The sequence below is a fragment of the Vanacampus margaritifer genome, chromosome 5 (genome assembly GCF_051991255.1).
Source record: "Vanacampus margaritifer isolate UIUO_Vmar chromosome 5, RoL_Vmar_1.0, whole genome shotgun sequence".
NCBI classification, from domain to species: Eukaryota; Metazoa; Chordata; class Actinopteri; order Syngnathiformes; family Syngnathidae; genus Vanacampus; species Vanacampus margaritifer.
This window is the reverse complement of record NC_135436.1, coordinates 14,302,655-14,319,269: the sequence shown is the minus strand read 5'-3', so window position 1 is coordinate 14,319,269 and position 16,615 is coordinate 14,302,655. Positions and strand designations below refer to the sequence as shown.

The 16,615-nt window shown below is 38.3% G+C and overlaps 1 protein-coding gene across 1 annotated transcript; it reads left to right on the top strand.

Annotated features, from left to right (window-relative positions):
* Window positions 1–1,066: 1,066 nt before the first annotated feature.
* On the top strand, window positions 1,067–12,172 carry naalad2 (N-acetylated alpha-linked acidic dipeptidase 2). Its single transcript, XM_077566099.1, has 20 exons — window positions 1,067–1,252; window positions 2,171–2,279; window positions 2,353–2,539; window positions 3,232–3,333; window positions 3,435–3,560; window positions 3,959–4,039; window positions 5,208–5,313; window positions 5,573–5,666; window positions 5,760–5,855; window positions 6,158–6,243; window positions 7,863–7,982; window positions 8,048–8,130; window positions 8,298–8,361; window positions 8,442–8,509; window positions 8,586–8,677; window positions 8,820–8,910; window positions 10,195–10,459; window positions 10,542–10,623; window positions 10,773–10,865; window positions 11,929–12,172. Exons 1-20 carry the CDS (start codon window positions 1,171–1,173, stop codon window positions 12,116–12,118), a joined length of 2,217 nt encoding a protein of 738 aa, XP_077422225.1. The 5' UTR covers window positions 1,067–1,170; the 3' UTR covers window positions 12,119–12,172.
* The last annotated feature ends 4,443 nt before the right edge of the window (window positions 12,173–16,615 follow it).

Sequence of the window (16,615 nt, the reverse complement as noted above, 5' to 3'; positions counted from 1 at the left end):
ATTTAATTCATATACATGCATAATAATAATAATAATAATAATAATAATAATAATAATAATAATAATAATAATAAATGTGGGGGTAAATGCATTACTGATACAACAAATCCACCACCATGCATTTTTTTTTTTAATCTCTTGACCACGATAACGGTAAGTATGTAAGGTGGAGAAACAGAGGCTTTCTGGAATCTGGAGTAATGATAATGAACCTCTTTTTGCGACAGCTGCTATACTATTCTATCCTTTGAATCATTTAACAAAGAGCTCCATCTGTTGGCTAGATCTGTGAATTACAAAGCTTTACTCTTGGCTGTTTCATAACAAAAATTAAATCAAGATAATGTTGTTCAATCTGTCGTGATGTTCTGGAAATAAATGCTCCAGTGAGACTATTAACTCATTCACTGCCATTGACCACTGCCATTGAAAAATTATTTGAACTATTTCTATTAGTTTAACATTTTTTTCCACTTTTGTTAACAATAGTATGAAAACCTAGAATTTTTTTTAATTGTATATTTAGAACAGATATAAAATTTGTGATTAATCAAGCATTAACTAGTGAAGTCATGGGTGAAAAAATGTAATCACATTACGCCCCTAATTTTTAATAATCTTTTCTTTCTTTTCTTTTTTAAAAAAAGAAAGAAAAGATTATTAAAAATTAGGGGCTTAATTTTTTTCCGTAATTAATCGCATGATTTCACTAATTAACTCACAATTAATCACACATTTTATGCATCTGTTCTCAATGTACAATATTTTTTTCTAGGTTTTTATACTCTTGTAAACAAAAGTGGGGGGAAAATGTTTAACTAATATAAATAGTTCAAATGAATTTTTGACATCTATAGCCGTCAATGGCAGTAAATGAGTTAAAATACATTATCTTCAATTCCCCCCAAAAAATATTATTTAAAATAAATGAAAGGGGACAGAAAGACGTAAAACTTATGATATTCTTATCTTGCTATGCCCTATAGTAAGGATGGTCAATTTGCAAAGTATTAAGCCCCTGGGTGTCTGAATCTCTGAACTACTTTTCCAAACAAGCCACGCCTCTTCATTTGGCCGAATCGGATTCCAGCATGTCCCTCCTGACCACAGTGGAATGAGGCGCTTGTCTGGATTGTTGGAAGCATCTGCGGGGTGTCAGTTGAGCAAAACATGGCAAAAAGTAGCAGATTCATTCGCTGTATCTGGTGGATTTCGGCCGTGGCAGCTTTGTTTTGTTTGGGTTTTATCGCAGGTGAGTCACTGTGCAGAAAATGTCAAGCTTTGGTTGTACGGATTAAAAATGAAAGGAGGACGCGCGCTCTTTGGTAGAGTTATAAACAAATGGGACACTTTGATCATTTTATCATATATTGATTTATGTCGATTGATATTGAAGGACTTTGAAAGTAGTCTGCAGGGGGCGAAGGGGATGGGCACGTGCGCGACTTTCACCTCTTCGAAAACATTTCTTTGTGGACTTGTGTACAATATTTATCAGTCTGTGGCGGTTCTGGCATGAATGACTGCCTGGACGGACAGCCATGCTAACCTCCATAATTATTATCTTAGTTTGTTGCTTGAGAAGCAATTGAGTTTTTGAAAAATGCATGAAGAATTACTGGATTCGTATTCTAAAGTTTAATCCAGTGAATGCCAGCCAGTGTGATCAATTTCCACCTAATTGGTCAGAAAATTATTTATAACAAATAATGTATCTTTGCTCATCTATCTATGCCAGCATCAACTTCTATAAATAAACGATCTTCAAATAGATGGCAGAAAGTAGCCTGTATAATTGACATTTGTATTCACTTTTTATGACAATTTTGTTTGGTGGTGTGCCATGAGATTCATTAAACTGAAAAATATGTGCCTTTGCTCAATAAGGATTGGGAATCACTAATTTAGTCTTGAGACTTAAAGTGATAGCCTACTTTGAGAGTACAATTTACTAACCTGGTTACCTTGAGTGCCATAGCTCTTTATTGTCTAAAAAAAATCACGACTTTCGATCTTGAGGCAACATAATGCTCCACAGCTAACACCGGCTAAGGACGAGTTTTACAACACTTCTCAGACAGTTGAGTCTTAACAGATTTGTTTTCAAGCTATTTGCAACACTTTACACTGTTGTACTTAGCAACTACCACATATTGTGTTCACGCTGTAGGCTGGTTTGCAAAGCCCACCCACCCAAACAATGCAAGCAGAGCCTCCAGTCAATATATGCTGGAGTTTCTGGATGAAATGCAGCCTAGCAAAATCAGAGAGCATCTCAGGTAAGACGCCATTCATCCTGCCAGTGATTATTCCAAAACAAATATGCTTAAGCACTTTATTTTCCCCTTCAAGGAAATTTACACGTCTCCCCCACCTGTCCGGCACAGAGCAGAACCTGAAATATGCGGAGCAGATTCAGAAAGAGTGGCGGGAATTTGGCTTGGACTCAGTTGAGATGGTGCCTTATGATGTCCTGCTGTCCTATCCCAACGTATCGCAACCCAATTACATTGCAATCGTTGATGCACAAGGGAATGAGGTAATGTGCTTTCATATAGTATGAAGATACTTGCGTTGAATACTGTGTAGAGCCCAGAAGTGCACTATTTTCAAACCTTTTTGGAAAACATCAGAAGCTATCAAAATCATCATTAATGGCCAAGTATGGGAAAACACCAACCCCAAAATTCCCTTTGATTCTCAGGTGTGTTACAAAAAACTAACCAACGTGAATAACGTTGTTGAAATGATTAGTGGAAGATCAATTTGCATTCCAGCTTGACAGTTTAGGTGAGTTTGGTGTGGGAAGCACAAAAAAGAATGTACACACAAGTTTGTTTTACTATCTTTGTGGGGCCATCTCAATGACATAATGCATTTCCTAGCCCCTCCCCCCAACCCCAACCATCAAAAAACATTGCCTACCCCTATTTCTTACCCTAACCTCAACCATAACCCAATTCAAACCTAAACTCTAAAACCAAGTCTTGACCCTCAAAAAGAGGTCTAAACTTGTGGGGCCAAGCAAAATGGCACCACATGGACGGGTGGGCCCCACAACTCTGTGAAATCCCGGAATGTTGGCCCCACTATGTAACAAAAACAAGACCACACACACAATAAAAATGCTATAGCCAGACTAAAAAAAACATTTTTTTAAAAAAATCTGTTCCCCTAAGAGTTTTTTTCAAACCAATTTACATTTAATTTGATTTGATCTTTGTTCTTAAGGTTTTCAACACATCCTTGGCTGAGCCCACTCCAGAGGGTTATGAAGATGTCGCCAACATTGTGCCTCCCTACAGTGCCTACTCAGCTAAAGGACAACCTGAGGTGCGCAAAAACAAACAAGAAGAGAATTAACATTGTCATGGTGATAAAACAAAAAGCAAGCACAGTCAATTAGAAGTCTCTCTTGTAATTAATCTGTTTAGGGGGACTTGGTGTATGTCAACTATGGCCGCACTGAAGACTTTTCTCAGTTGGCGAGGCAGATGGGAATTAATGTGACTGGCAAGATTGTCATTGTCAGATATGGGAAGATATTCCGAGGCAATAAGGTAGGAAATACACTCCACAGATTTCAAATTGTTAATGTCTCACTTGGGATATGACGAAAATAAAGTTGCATTTGATTCCTTAGGACGTTCGCTTTTTTTTTTTTGCCCACACGATGTGTTATCGTAACTAAAAGCCGTATTTATTATTGGTTCTGCTGTAGAGCGGGCAAGGTTATCGGTTGCTCAGCACTGCCCCCTCAAAACAGGCTGATTGGTGAGAGGCTTAAAAATGCGGTGTAAAGTGTGTTATACAGTAATTTTTTATGCTTGTGGGATTGTGACAATATGCCACAGACATATTATTAAGACAACTGAAAACTGCTTTCAGTTGTGAGGGGGAACATTTCCTCTTGATTATTTGACTACTGTGGATTTGCTGTCTCTGTTACCTCCATCAGGTGAAGAATGCCATGCTAGCAGGCGCAAAAGGACTTATTTTGTTCTCTGATCCAGCTGATTACAGTGCAGATGGAGTCAAGGTAAATGTTGTTTTTTTTAATTCAAGACAAAAGTTGCCGTTAGAATGCTGATTTCCCTCACTCGACTCAAATTAACTCAACAGATACAGCAGATATATTGAAAACAGCAGATGCCCCAGAATTGAACCCTGTGGAACACCATATGTTCCGTTATACATAAATTCATATTGCACATATATTCGTCTGAACACTTCCTTTTTTTGCCTGATATATTTAATATGAAGGGATTACAATAATAAAGAAATCACATGTGGACTACTGAGCACACGGATATGCCAAGCAATGTAGCATTATCACCTTCAGCCAATTATGGCCAAGCAGGGCACGTCATCACGAATCATATGAGTCAGGTGTGTGTCGTGACCTCCGCCGAACCCCTGAGACTGACTCACCGAACCCGGTGTTTCCCACACGTTGTTAATACTTGGGCAGGACACCCAAGTAAACCGGCCACCACCCAAGAAGTTTTCAAGAAAATTGAATCAAAACATTAAAAAGAAAAAAAAACGTGCCGCGACCAGATATACTCTGTAACGTTAGTTCGCCGTCACTCACTTGTGGATCTTGAGGCTAGAGGAGACGCAAGTAACACGACTGAAAACCAACCCCCCCACACCTCCCCCGCTGGAGTCCATCTACCCAAGTAGATTTCAAATGTGTGGGAAACACTGGGTTCGATCGAACCCAGGTTAAGAACCCCTTCTCCACATTGTACTCTGCATTGGTGTAGCACCATGTATGAGCTGGCTAATTTCAGAAAGACTAGAAAACTCGAGTGAAAATCATGCCACAGACATGTTGGAAGACACCTGGGAAGAGTTTCAAATTGTGAACAAAACTGCTTAATAGGGGCGTTAGAAAAAATCGATTCGGCAATATATCACGATATTACAGCGCACAATTCTCAAATCGATTCGATATGCGGCCGAATCGATTTTTAACAGTGTACAAGTTTACTGATTAGTATTTTCTAAATTTGAGTTTTAAAAAAATCGCAATAATCAATTTATAGATTCGTATCGGGATTAATCGATATCGAATTGAATCGAATCGTGACCTATGAATCGAATCGCCAGGTACTAGGCAATTCACACCCCTACTGCTTAATGTCTGCTTTGAATGATGCGCATGAACTCATTGGAAATCTTGCTATCTTTGATGTGGGCAGCCGTATCCTGAAGGCTGGAACCTTCCGGGTGGTGGAGCTCAGAGAGGAAATGTTATGAACCTGAATGGAGCTGGAGACTCTCTCACACCTGGCTACCCTGCTAAAGGTGTGTGTTTTGTATACATTTTGTTTATGCTCAGTTATATGCAAAAGTGTGAGGAGAACACTAGCTTTGCATTTTCTCTATAGAAATCAGGTTGACATAATAAAAAAGGGGCTTAGTGGTAAAAAAAAAAAAAGAAGAAGCAGGAAATAGTCCGCTAACTGACAAATAGAGGATTATGTTATATATTTATGTTGGCTCATTATAGAAAACCCCAAGATTTTTGCACTCTATGTGTTATCGACTGTCTGTTCTCTTGCAGAATACACGTACAGAACCCGTCCTGAGGATGGAGTGGGACTTCCCAGCATCCCTGTGCATCCCATTGGCTACCATGATGCATTTCACCTCCTCAAGTACATTGTTTTACTCATTTTCTTTAAGTTGATAAAGTAAATTAACTAAGTGGATTAGCTATCACGGGTGACTGATGATGATCCACTCAACAGGAATATGGGAGGACAAATTCCTCCAAACAACTGGAAAGGAGCTTTAAATGTCTCCTACAGAATCGGTCCAGGTTTTACAGATGACTTCAAGAGCCAGTAAGTGCTTGGGTGTGTGTGGAATGTGTCCACTTTCCCCCGTGGACAGTCGTGTAGTCTCACTCCACCATCCAACTCTCCATGTTTTAGCCTTTGGGGGTTTGTTTTGTTGCTGTTTTTGTTTGGCGTCTGGCTAATGAGCTAGCGGCAAGTTCCCAAATGAAGCACAATGGAGGCCTTGTGTCACTTGTTTGGGAGTAGCAACAAACGGCATTTAAATTGAATTCAGTTTTAGTGAAAAGCACATGATCAAAAAAAAAACTGGTAAAATCACATTCTTCTTGTAAATATGCTTGTTCTAGGTTAGTGCGCATGAACATCCACACCAACAATCAGGTGACAAGGATCTACAACGTCATTGGAAAGATAAGAGGCGCTCTCGAGCCAGGTACAAAGACATGCACCCTGTGATACTGCATTTTGGATGATTTTTGGAGAACCTTACAATTATTTGCCCACCAAAAAGTGTGTTCAGAAAAGACAAAAATGTTTGCTCCAATGCACATGAACTCATACTTGCTGTTGATGTGTAGTTAATTGTCTCATGTCACTACGGGTTTATTAGGGAGTTGAGAACATGAATGGAAAAAAAAAACATCTACGGCGTATTAGGGCCACATAAAAAAATATATTTTTTAGAGGGCGGGGCAATATTCAGAGGAAAACACTCGCAATTTTGCCACTTTATAAAGTGGTAGATTTGCGGGAGAAAAAAGTTACAAGAAATACATGTAGCGTAGCTATAGTCTAATCATGTGAGGATTCGTTGGTGGTTAATAGGACACTGTTTATAAAATGAAAAGGCAAGATAGAGACGGATTCATTCTTAAATTTAAACTTTACTCGTCATTCGCTAGGGCGACAACAATCAGCTGACTAACACTAACCAATCAGATGCTAGCATACTTTAGGTAAATGCAAGTGAATGGCGGAGAGCAGCAGATTTGACACATCAACTTAGATACTTGTAAAAAATAATAATAATTTATACCAAAATGTATGAATGTGTAAGTAATAATTCTGGAAACATAAATGTACAAGTAAATATAAATTTCAATAAATTAACTTAAATGCTTGATAGTCCAGGTGTGGACCTTCACAAAGCGAGGCGTCGTACACAACGCTTTAAAGAGCGAATGTTTTACATCATATGGTTAATCTCTGCTAAAGCAATTACTATCTCCTTATTTGGAAACCCGACCGAAAAGTAGAGTCACAAATTTGCCGCTTTGTAAAATGGCAAATTTGCAAGTTTTTTTTCTCGGAATATTGCCCCCGCCCTCTAAAAAATATATATTTATACGTGGCCCTAATAAGCCGTCGTATATGTATTGGATTTATGATAATCCTTTAGTTGGCAAGGAACCATAATTAACAATTGTGCACATATACAATTAGACAAACAACTGCTAAATGCAAACACTCACGTTCACCTGATGTCGAGTCTAGCGTGAACCGGAGTACCTGAAAAAAATCCATGAGCCAAGATTCAAACTCGGACCCTCTTGAGTGTGAGCTAATTGCGCTAACCCCACTTCAAGAGCCGATGGGGTTTTGCTATTCTGAAAGAAAAATGAAATAAAGCCACTTAATGTCTGAGCTGCAGCTAGTTTGTTGCATTTTTTTTTTAAACATACGTACATTGGTGCAAGTTTGTAAACAACATTACAAATCTACAAATTTATATTTTAGCACTGTATAGCTTAAAAGGTCAGTGCAAAAATGCAAAACCAAACTTTAGCGTTTGTGGAGACAAGCTAGCAAGCTAGCCAGCTAGCTCTCAGTTTCAAAAAGGTTGGTGACCCCTGTACTAACCAGGGTCTTTTCTGATAATAATAATAATAATAAACTATAAATGTATACTAGATTAACACAAATACAAAAATAATAATTTTGAAAACATGTTTAATTTAATTAAGCTTACATTTTTAAAAAGCCAACTATATCAGAATAAAAGCTAACCCCAAAATGTTATGACACGAATATCTTTGGCGTGTGTTGGATTAGACAGGTATGTGATTCTGGGCGGACACCGGGACGCCTGGGTTTTCGGAGGAATCGATCCCATGTCGGGAGCTGCTTTGGTCCACGAGACTGTCCGCAGCGCCGGCAGGCTTCTCAGAAAGGGTAAGTACAGCTTTGACATGAGGCGTCAAGCTTTGTGCCATTAATCAGGATGAAAATGTCTGCAGGCTGGAGGCCGAGAAGAACAATAATATTTGCCAGCTGGGATGCCGAGGAATTTGGATTGCTGGGCTCTACGGAATGGGCGGAGGTAGAATTTATTCGCAGTCTTTGCAACAAACTCACATACTGATGATACAGTTTAAATGTTTTTGTTCTCTCCACAACTTTTGCCAATGGAATTGTACCTGGACTGTACGGTACAGAGTATAATGAGAGCACATGTGCATGAAGTGTTTACTCCATATTCATCAACAGGACAATGCCAAACTGCTTCAGGAGAGAGCAGTAGCCTACATCAATGCAGACTCTGGCATCGAGGGTGAGTGCAAATATCCCCCCCTGTTTATGTACTAGCTGACTGAAGGCTTTTTAGGTGACTTGTGCGTTTGTCTTTTCAAGGTATGTACACACTCAGAGTTGACTGTACGCCATCTCTGCACACACTAGTGTATGACCTCACAAAGCAGGTAAATGTAAACAAACCAAATGCAAGAGTCTGGCAACTAGTTTGGTTAAAATCTCTCTGTCTTTGTATGTGTGTAGATAGCCAGTCCGGAGAAAGAAGAGGAAGGAGTTTCACTGTATGAAAGTTGGCATAAGAAAGACAATTGGACAAATGACCGCGATGCGCCCAGGCAAGTTCCGAAAGCCTCACAACACACTGACAAGGCAACGTTACCACTTGCTTATTAAGTTTGTCCATGTCAGCCTTGGCTTTGCACTCATCGACCAAAGCAATTAAGGGTACCCTCGTGCCCACTATGTGGTGTTGTGCAGGATCAGCAAGCTGGGCTCAGGAAGTGACTTTGAAGCCTATTTTGTTCGTCTGGGAATTGCAGCGGGCAGAGCAAGATACACCAAGAACAGGGTAATATTATTTACTATGTTATGTATGTACATTTGGGATGAGTTTTGATTAGGGATGTTCAATACCACTTTTTTTCCAGACAGATACAATAATGAGTAATTAGTCGTCACTGATACCGTAACTGAGTATTGATACCACTAGTACTTTGGAAAAATAAAATTACATAAAATATCATTTTGAAGACTATATCCCAATGTAGTATTTTCCCTTAAAATTGTATGATGAAATTAATGAAAATGTTCTATTTTTAATTTCTAGTTCATGATCATAAAACGGCCACAAAAGGAGGTTGGTACTGATATCGGTCGTTATCGTGAGTACCGATACCTTGAAACAAGGCGTCTTCTTTTTTTTTTAGGTAATTCATCGCATGATTTTCCATAATTAATCACGACTAATCACTTTTACTATTTTCTATAAAGCTTGCAGCACTTCAATAAAATCTTGAAAACAAAGTATATTTAGAATCTAAGACTGTTCTAGTAGTTTTCATTCAGTATTCATCTTGACTAGAATTTTTCTCCTATAAAATACTACTGTTGAACAAAACAATCAAAACAGACTCTTTTTTTTTTCCCCCTCAGAAATGATCAAGCAAGTAAAACTGAAAATACAACAGTTGTATTTTATAGGAGAAAAATTCTATTCAAGATGAATACTGAATGAAAACTACTAGAACAGTCTTAGATTCTAAATATACTTTGTATTTAAGGATTTTACATTAATTGCAAAATTTTATTTAAGTGCTGCTAATCACTTTTACTATTTTCTATAAAGCTTGCAGCACTTCAATAAAATCTTGAAAACAAAGTATATTTAGAATCTAAGACTGTTCTAGTAGTTTTCATTCTCTTATAAAATACAACTGTTGAACAAAACAATCAAAACAGCCTCTTTTTTTTCCTCATAGAAATGATCAAGCAAGTAAAACTGAAAATAAAACTACTACTTTTTTAATGCTTTAAATCATTTAATATCCAGTTAAGGCTTTAACATTGACAGCCGTAAAAATGAGACATTCAATTTCTGCGAAAAGTGTAAATACTGCATTTGTACACAGCGTCCAGCCACAGTCCGACTACTTGGACAGTCAAATGATATCTGACGCAAGATTTTGATGAAAAAGTGCGCTTTTACAAAGGAATTTAGCGTGGTCACCTGCAACCAATCATTACGAATCATATGAATCTTGTGTGTGTCTTGACCTCCACCGAACCTGGGATTCGATCAAAACCCAGGTTAAGAACAACTGATTGATTTAATGTGTGTCCTCTGTGTGTGCAGAAAAGCGAGCGCTACAGCAATTATCCCGTCTATCACACTGTGTATGAAACCTTCGAGGTCGTGGAGAAGTTTTACGACCCGTCCTTCACCAGGCTTCGAGCCGTGGCGCAAGTAAGAGGCGGCCTCGTTTTCCTCCTGGCAGATTCACAGGTCATCCCTTTGGATGCCAACCAGTACGCCATCGCCCTCGACAAGTACGCACGCAGCATTGCGGAGATGGCACAAACGCACCTGGAGAAGATGCAGACACACGAGGTGTCATTTGGTCAGTCTCAAAATCATATTTTTATGATGAACTAGTCAAAATGTGGTTGTTGTTTTTTCTCATTTTGCACATACATTTGCAGAATCCTTGTTTTCAGCCGTTGAGAACTTCACTGTTGCAGCGAGGGAGTTTCACCAGCGCCTACGCAACGTCAACAAAGCAGAGTAAGAAGACATTTTGTAGAAGTTGTCATAGTCTAAAATGTCAGCGTGAATTCTTGAGTCCACATACTGAAGAAAGTTGGGCTATAAAGTGAGCCAAGGGCTAACACAATTCGCATTTGCACTGAGATGTATGTTTCCGTATATGTCAGTCCTCTGCAGGTACGTGCAATGAATGACCAGCTCATGTATCTGGAGAGGGCTTTTATTGACCCCCTGGGCTTACCTGGAAGACCATTCTACAGGTACTGTACACAAAATGGACCGTCTGTCATTTAGTCATATACTGGTAGTGCATAAGCCAGGTGGCCGACTACTGAGGTTTTTAAGTGACTGAGTAAGTGCTATTGTGATTATTGGGTAGCCTAATCATAATGTCTAAGTTTTCAAAAGGCTTGAGTGAATCTTTCAGTCAGTCTTTTTGGGGTTGAGAGAGGCTGGGTTGAAATTTTGTAATTACAGTTATTCAATCTATTTTTACTGAGAGAAAAAAAAAACATTTATTTGGGTAGACAACGGCCCAATCAATAATTTCTAATCGTTAAAGAAATACGGTCTTATCAATTTAAACTACAATGTTGCTTGGCTACTTCACATTAACTGTTAGGTTGCCAAACAATCAGCATATTGCAAAATGGATATTGACTTTGTACATTCATTCTCATTAACTGTAACTATCTGACTAACACACTTCATATATATATATATATATATATATATATATATGTTTGTGTTCATATTAGTGCTGTCAAAGTTAAAGCGTTAACTGATTAATTAATCACACAAAAGTTAGCGCATAAATCATGAATTAATGCAGATTAATCGCATTTGTAATCTAATAATTTTGCCCATAGATTATCCTTTAGGGTTACAGCGGATGGCTACGTTAAAGGTAGCACAGGTTATGTTTGCGCAATAAACATAACTACATGTATTAAAGTAAAGCATTCAATAAATGTTTGCGTATCACATTTAAAATATTAGTTAATGTCAAAATATTGAGGTCATTTTTTCCCCATTTTAAATTATATAAGTAATTAATTGATTAGAAAAAGAGGATGAGTGTGTGCAGTGGATAAAAAAATGTCGAAGACGTCCTCATGACATTAAATGTCAAAATAATTAACACATAACCGGTGCTCTTCAAATTTGGAGGGACAAAAATGTTGATTCATTTTTTTTAAACTTTTTTTTATCAAGCGATTAATCGTGATTAATCAAAATTCCAAGATGTGATTAATCTGATTTAAAATTGTAATCGTTTGACAGCTCTAGTTCATATATACTCTTGTCTCACCTGTTTTCCAGGCATGTGGTATTTGCTCCAAGCAGCCATAATAAATATGCAGGGGAGTCTTTCCCCGGCATCTACGACGCATTGTTCAACATTGAGCACTCAGTGGACCAAGAGAAAGCCTGGAATGAAGTGAAGCGACAAATCAGCATAGCGGCATTCACTGTCCATGCTGCGGCCATGACCCTTCAACCGCCTGCATGATAGTGGCCATTACTGTATTTCTTGACTTCATTAAAAAAAAAAAAAAAAAAAAAAGGCTCATTTTTTTCAAGTCATAGCCGCTAATACATCCGTTATCCTATTCATCCAGTTCAGCGTTATAAGTAAGCTAAGGTCCAGCCCAGTGGAGAGGTGAGGTAGTGATCCCCGTGCGATCAAAATTGATGGATTTTGCTGCTTAATCCGCTTAATCCATATTCCAAAAATACAGTATTAATCAGAATACTGTGTTTAGACAGATTAAGGAGTAAGATCAGAAGCATCGCCACAATAAGCAGCCACTGTAAAAAGTGTGCCGCATGCAGCTCTGCCCTCCACCATCTTGATTTTTGAAGTGAGCATCACCAACCACAGTAAGCGGAGCTCGCTCTTTTTCTATCGCAATTTTCGCAAACACAGTAAAAGCAGAACAAAATTGCAACAGTTGGAGAAATCTACATATTCTGCACAATTTATGTCTTCATTTAAATACGGCGATGGAGCCGAAAAAACAAGTTGTACTGCGATACGGAACTGTACAGGACTTAGAAATAACAGCAATAACAGCACCGTACAGGCTTACCCATATATATTGAAGAATATTCAACTTTTGAACTAGTAGCCAGTAGTCATTCTTAAGGTGTTACAAAAATGAAGAATTTATAATGCAAATGAAGTGAATAACTTTACTAATTAAACTTACTGGGTACTCCTTTTATTTTATAAAAATAACAGAAGTGGAAAATTAATCCATTTCCATTGCATCTTTAAACCAAAAGCACCATCTAGAGGAGTAAAAAATAATAATAAAAATCACAAGAAAATTGCAATAACACTCTTTATGAGTGTTATCGCAATTTCAACCAGGTGCAGGCATCCTTTATTCCTCAAATGGGCTTTTGTTTTGTGTCTGAATAGTGTCCTTGAATGTATCTCATGTCCGGTCAACTGTTTACTGGAAACTGTGTGGTACCGCCCTTCAAGATAGTATAAGAATATTGTAAATCCTCTGTAATCTTCGCACTTGTGAAAAGCTACAGCCATTGCCTGTAACTCACTTGTGCCCGGAATATTCTGTAGAAATAAAAGCTTTGAAGGGACTGTTCATCGATCTCCAGCCTGTATCCAGATAGCATTCTCACTACCCGAAAGAAAACGAACACGCAGAGGAAAAGATCTACTCCACAACAACACATACACTCAACTCACTTACTACTACTATATAAAATTCAGTTCAATAGATCTCTAATTTTGTGCTATGTGCAAATAAATTATTTTGCTATCAAAAGCGCAGGCCAATTCCATTTGAGGTGCACCAGTCTGCAACAGCCGTTCCCTGAGGATGCCATCTTGATGAGCTGGTGCATTGTCATTTGTGAATTTTGCCGTTAAGCTCCTTGTTAGAAAACAACAACTTGTGCAAAAAGTACTGAAACATTTAACAATTGGACATGTGTGTTCAAAAGCTTAGAGAAGGTCACATTAAAGTTCACCTATAAGGGTTTAAATGCATTTTAGGCCTATCCTGAAATTTCACCTTGAAAGCCAAATATCCCTAACTTTTTGTGAGTGGGAACTGGTTTATTATAGACTCATTCACTGCCAGCTACAGTATTTTAGAAAATGTCAAAATTGTCAATACCCACACAAAATGATGTTCAATAATTATATATAAACCGGATATATCAAATGACAAAATAGACACTATCCTTTCTGCCTCGTCTCGTTCTTTTATAATCGACAGTAGAAAAATATAGGTTGCACAAAATGCAGCCATTACTACCATGGACTCTCAAACTGTTTATTTCGTATAAAATGGGGCAATGATGTCATCTACTGGTGGTTGGGCATCAGTAAAGTTGTTTCCAAGTATCTGCCAGATTCTTCCCCATCTGGCCCCGTTGAAAAGAATGTAATTGTCAAAAGCAGTGAATGGGTTGTTTGGATGGATATATTTAGAATGTTGAAAAGCCTTACAGTCAATTGTAGCATGCAAATAGTGCTGCTTTCAGGTCATGTTCTGTCAAAGTCAATGGGTTCAATGTAAGGATTTGAAGGCCAGTGATGTTGCGTTTTCTAAAAGAAAAAACCTTTGTATTTAGTATTTGAAATCAAATGCTCAAGGTTCAGATGGCACAATTAAGTCATTATCTGAGTACATTTTTTATATGCAATCATTTTAAACACTATTAAAGTAGTGAGGACCTGAAAAGGTGGGAAAGTGCTATACAAGTGACAGACCATTTACCAAGACCATAGATTTAATGTTCAAACTATAAGGTTACAGTGGCTTATCATATGAAATATCTTTTTCAGGGAATGAACCTGTCTCGTTTTTCTACGATACTCCTTTATTTTAATGTTGGTCATAATGGTGGTACTTGGAGAGCCAAGTATTTTTTAAGGTTATTCTTGCTGTCAAACGTTTGAGAACCACCGGCTTATATGACATCTGAAAGTCACTCTTAAATCACATAATGATAAATAAAAATCAAATCCATTGTGGTGATGTCCAAATGCAAATTCTTAAACTCTGTCACTGTTCGAATATTTATCTACCTAGCTCTATATGACAGCAGATTAAAACAATGGAGAAAGGAATAATAATTAAATAAATAAAAACAAGCTGTAGACAACGTTTTCATCACATGCGCATGTCCTCAGCCACTAAAAATAGATGTGATCTAATCACCACTAGAGGTCACTGTTGGTAGCAATTTGTTTGTCGCCTCCACCGGTCACCTCTAGTGGTGATCAGGTCACCAATCGCGATGATGTACTACAAATAACTTTTCCATGGTAAAGCACCAGGGGACAAAATGTGTATGAAATGCATGTTTGTTTCTCCTCCCAGTACAAAGCTTGCCGTTTTGAGCAGTAGTATTCCCCAGAAGAAAGCCCTGGCTCTCTCCTCCCTCACTAGCAAGCCCCACCAAGTGCTCGCCAGCGACCTGGTGCCATACTCGGACGTTCAGCAGGTAGTTCACACATAACACATTTTGACAACTATTAATTAACTTCCCACTGGGATGTGTCATGCTTTCGAAATGCTGTGACTGAATGTGAAACGTGAATGTGAGATTCTTTGATTCTCGTTCCGTCCCTTGAAAAAAGATCATCTGCTTTTGCTTTTTCAGGTATCCAAGATAGCAGCATATGCCTACAGTGCAATCTCTCAAATCAAAGTGGATGCTAAAGAAGAACTCGTGGTCCAGTTTGCCATTCCTTGATCCGACAACTCTGGCCTGCTTTTCGCTCCTCCCGTCGTTGAGTCTGTCCTTGTCACGCCTGCGATCTCACCCTTCTCTCCACCCATTTATCAAATTGTCTTGTGCTTCTTGGCTATGGCTCTAAATGCAACAGACAATGCGGCGTAGCACCACAATGGCCATCTCGTCACACTGTAGAAAATCGAAGGTCAGTGATAAGTTCTTCTGCCATAGAAACCCGCTGGATCTGTCAACTCAGATCTTCAAAATTGGCCTCCCTGAATCACAGCGGATAACAAAAAATGTGGAAGCCTCTCATTGGTCAGTTTTGTTTACGGTGATGCATTTTGGATATCTATCTTAAGAATTAGATAATATTACTTTAAACAAAATGGGAAAAACTGTTATTGGTATTCATTTCAACTCGAGGACACACTGCTCAATACATGAATGGCTGTGAGACTTATTGACTGCCCATTATTTTGTCTGTTTCCACTGGTGAAAATGCAATCCGCTTCACTACACTGGAGCTCCATATAGATTCTAATCCCATACAAACCTATATAGCACTGGAGGCCTATGGTTCAGGGGAGGGGTCCTATGCGTGGTGTAGGGACGGATGTGTGTTTTTTTTTGCCTTCTTTGTACAGAATTTTCTGGCTAATTCTAAAGCCCAAGATGATTGTAGAAGGTGTTTTTGTAGGGCGTTCACAATTGGCTGTGATCTGGGGTGATGACAACCATTTTTATGAAAACCAACAACACTTTGAGGGCTGTTTGTCAGCTTTCAAACCAAGCCTTTCGCTGCCGATTGTAATATGAGTGATTTGTTCGTATTAATCAAAAACTAACCATTGTAGCAGAGTGGGCAGAGCGTTAACAATCCACGATACCACAACAGATCAAAGGATCCAAGAGCTTTTTGAGATTATTTATTTTGTGTTTTTAAACCTACTGCTCTTCAGAGGAGAGCGCAAGAAAACGTGCAGGAAGCACAGTGAGACGCTCTAAAGGGATCTCGTGCAAGGCTGTGTTTATTTTAGCCGCACATTTGAGCTTTTTGCAATGGGTCCTTGGCATTTTGTTTTCAGTTTTTGTTTTGTTTCTCAGATATGTAATACTACCTGAAATATATTTGTAATATCTTAGGCTAGTACCAAAAATTGTTTCTCTTTTGTTTTGTTTATTAATTCATTAAAAACTTTCAACAGTTATTGTGTTTGGAGTAAGTGAACCGCACACACTAACATATACATGGTTGCAAACTAGAACACACTTACTGAAGTATTAA

Bases quoted from the DNA above. Each gene is read 5' to 3' on its own strand.
- naalad2 (XM_077566099.1), top strand. From the start codon at position 1,171: ATGGCAAAAAGTAGCAGATTCATTCGCTGTATCTGGTGGATTTCGGCC. The intron at 1,253-2,170 runs GTGAGTCACTGT...TTCACGCTGTAG, and splicing joins TTGTTTGGGTTTTATCGCAG to GCTGGTTTGCAAAGCCCACC. The intron at 5,856-6,157 runs GTAAGTGCTTGG...TGCTTGTTCTAG, and splicing joins ACAGATGACTTCAAGAGCCA to GTTAGTGCGCATGAACATCC.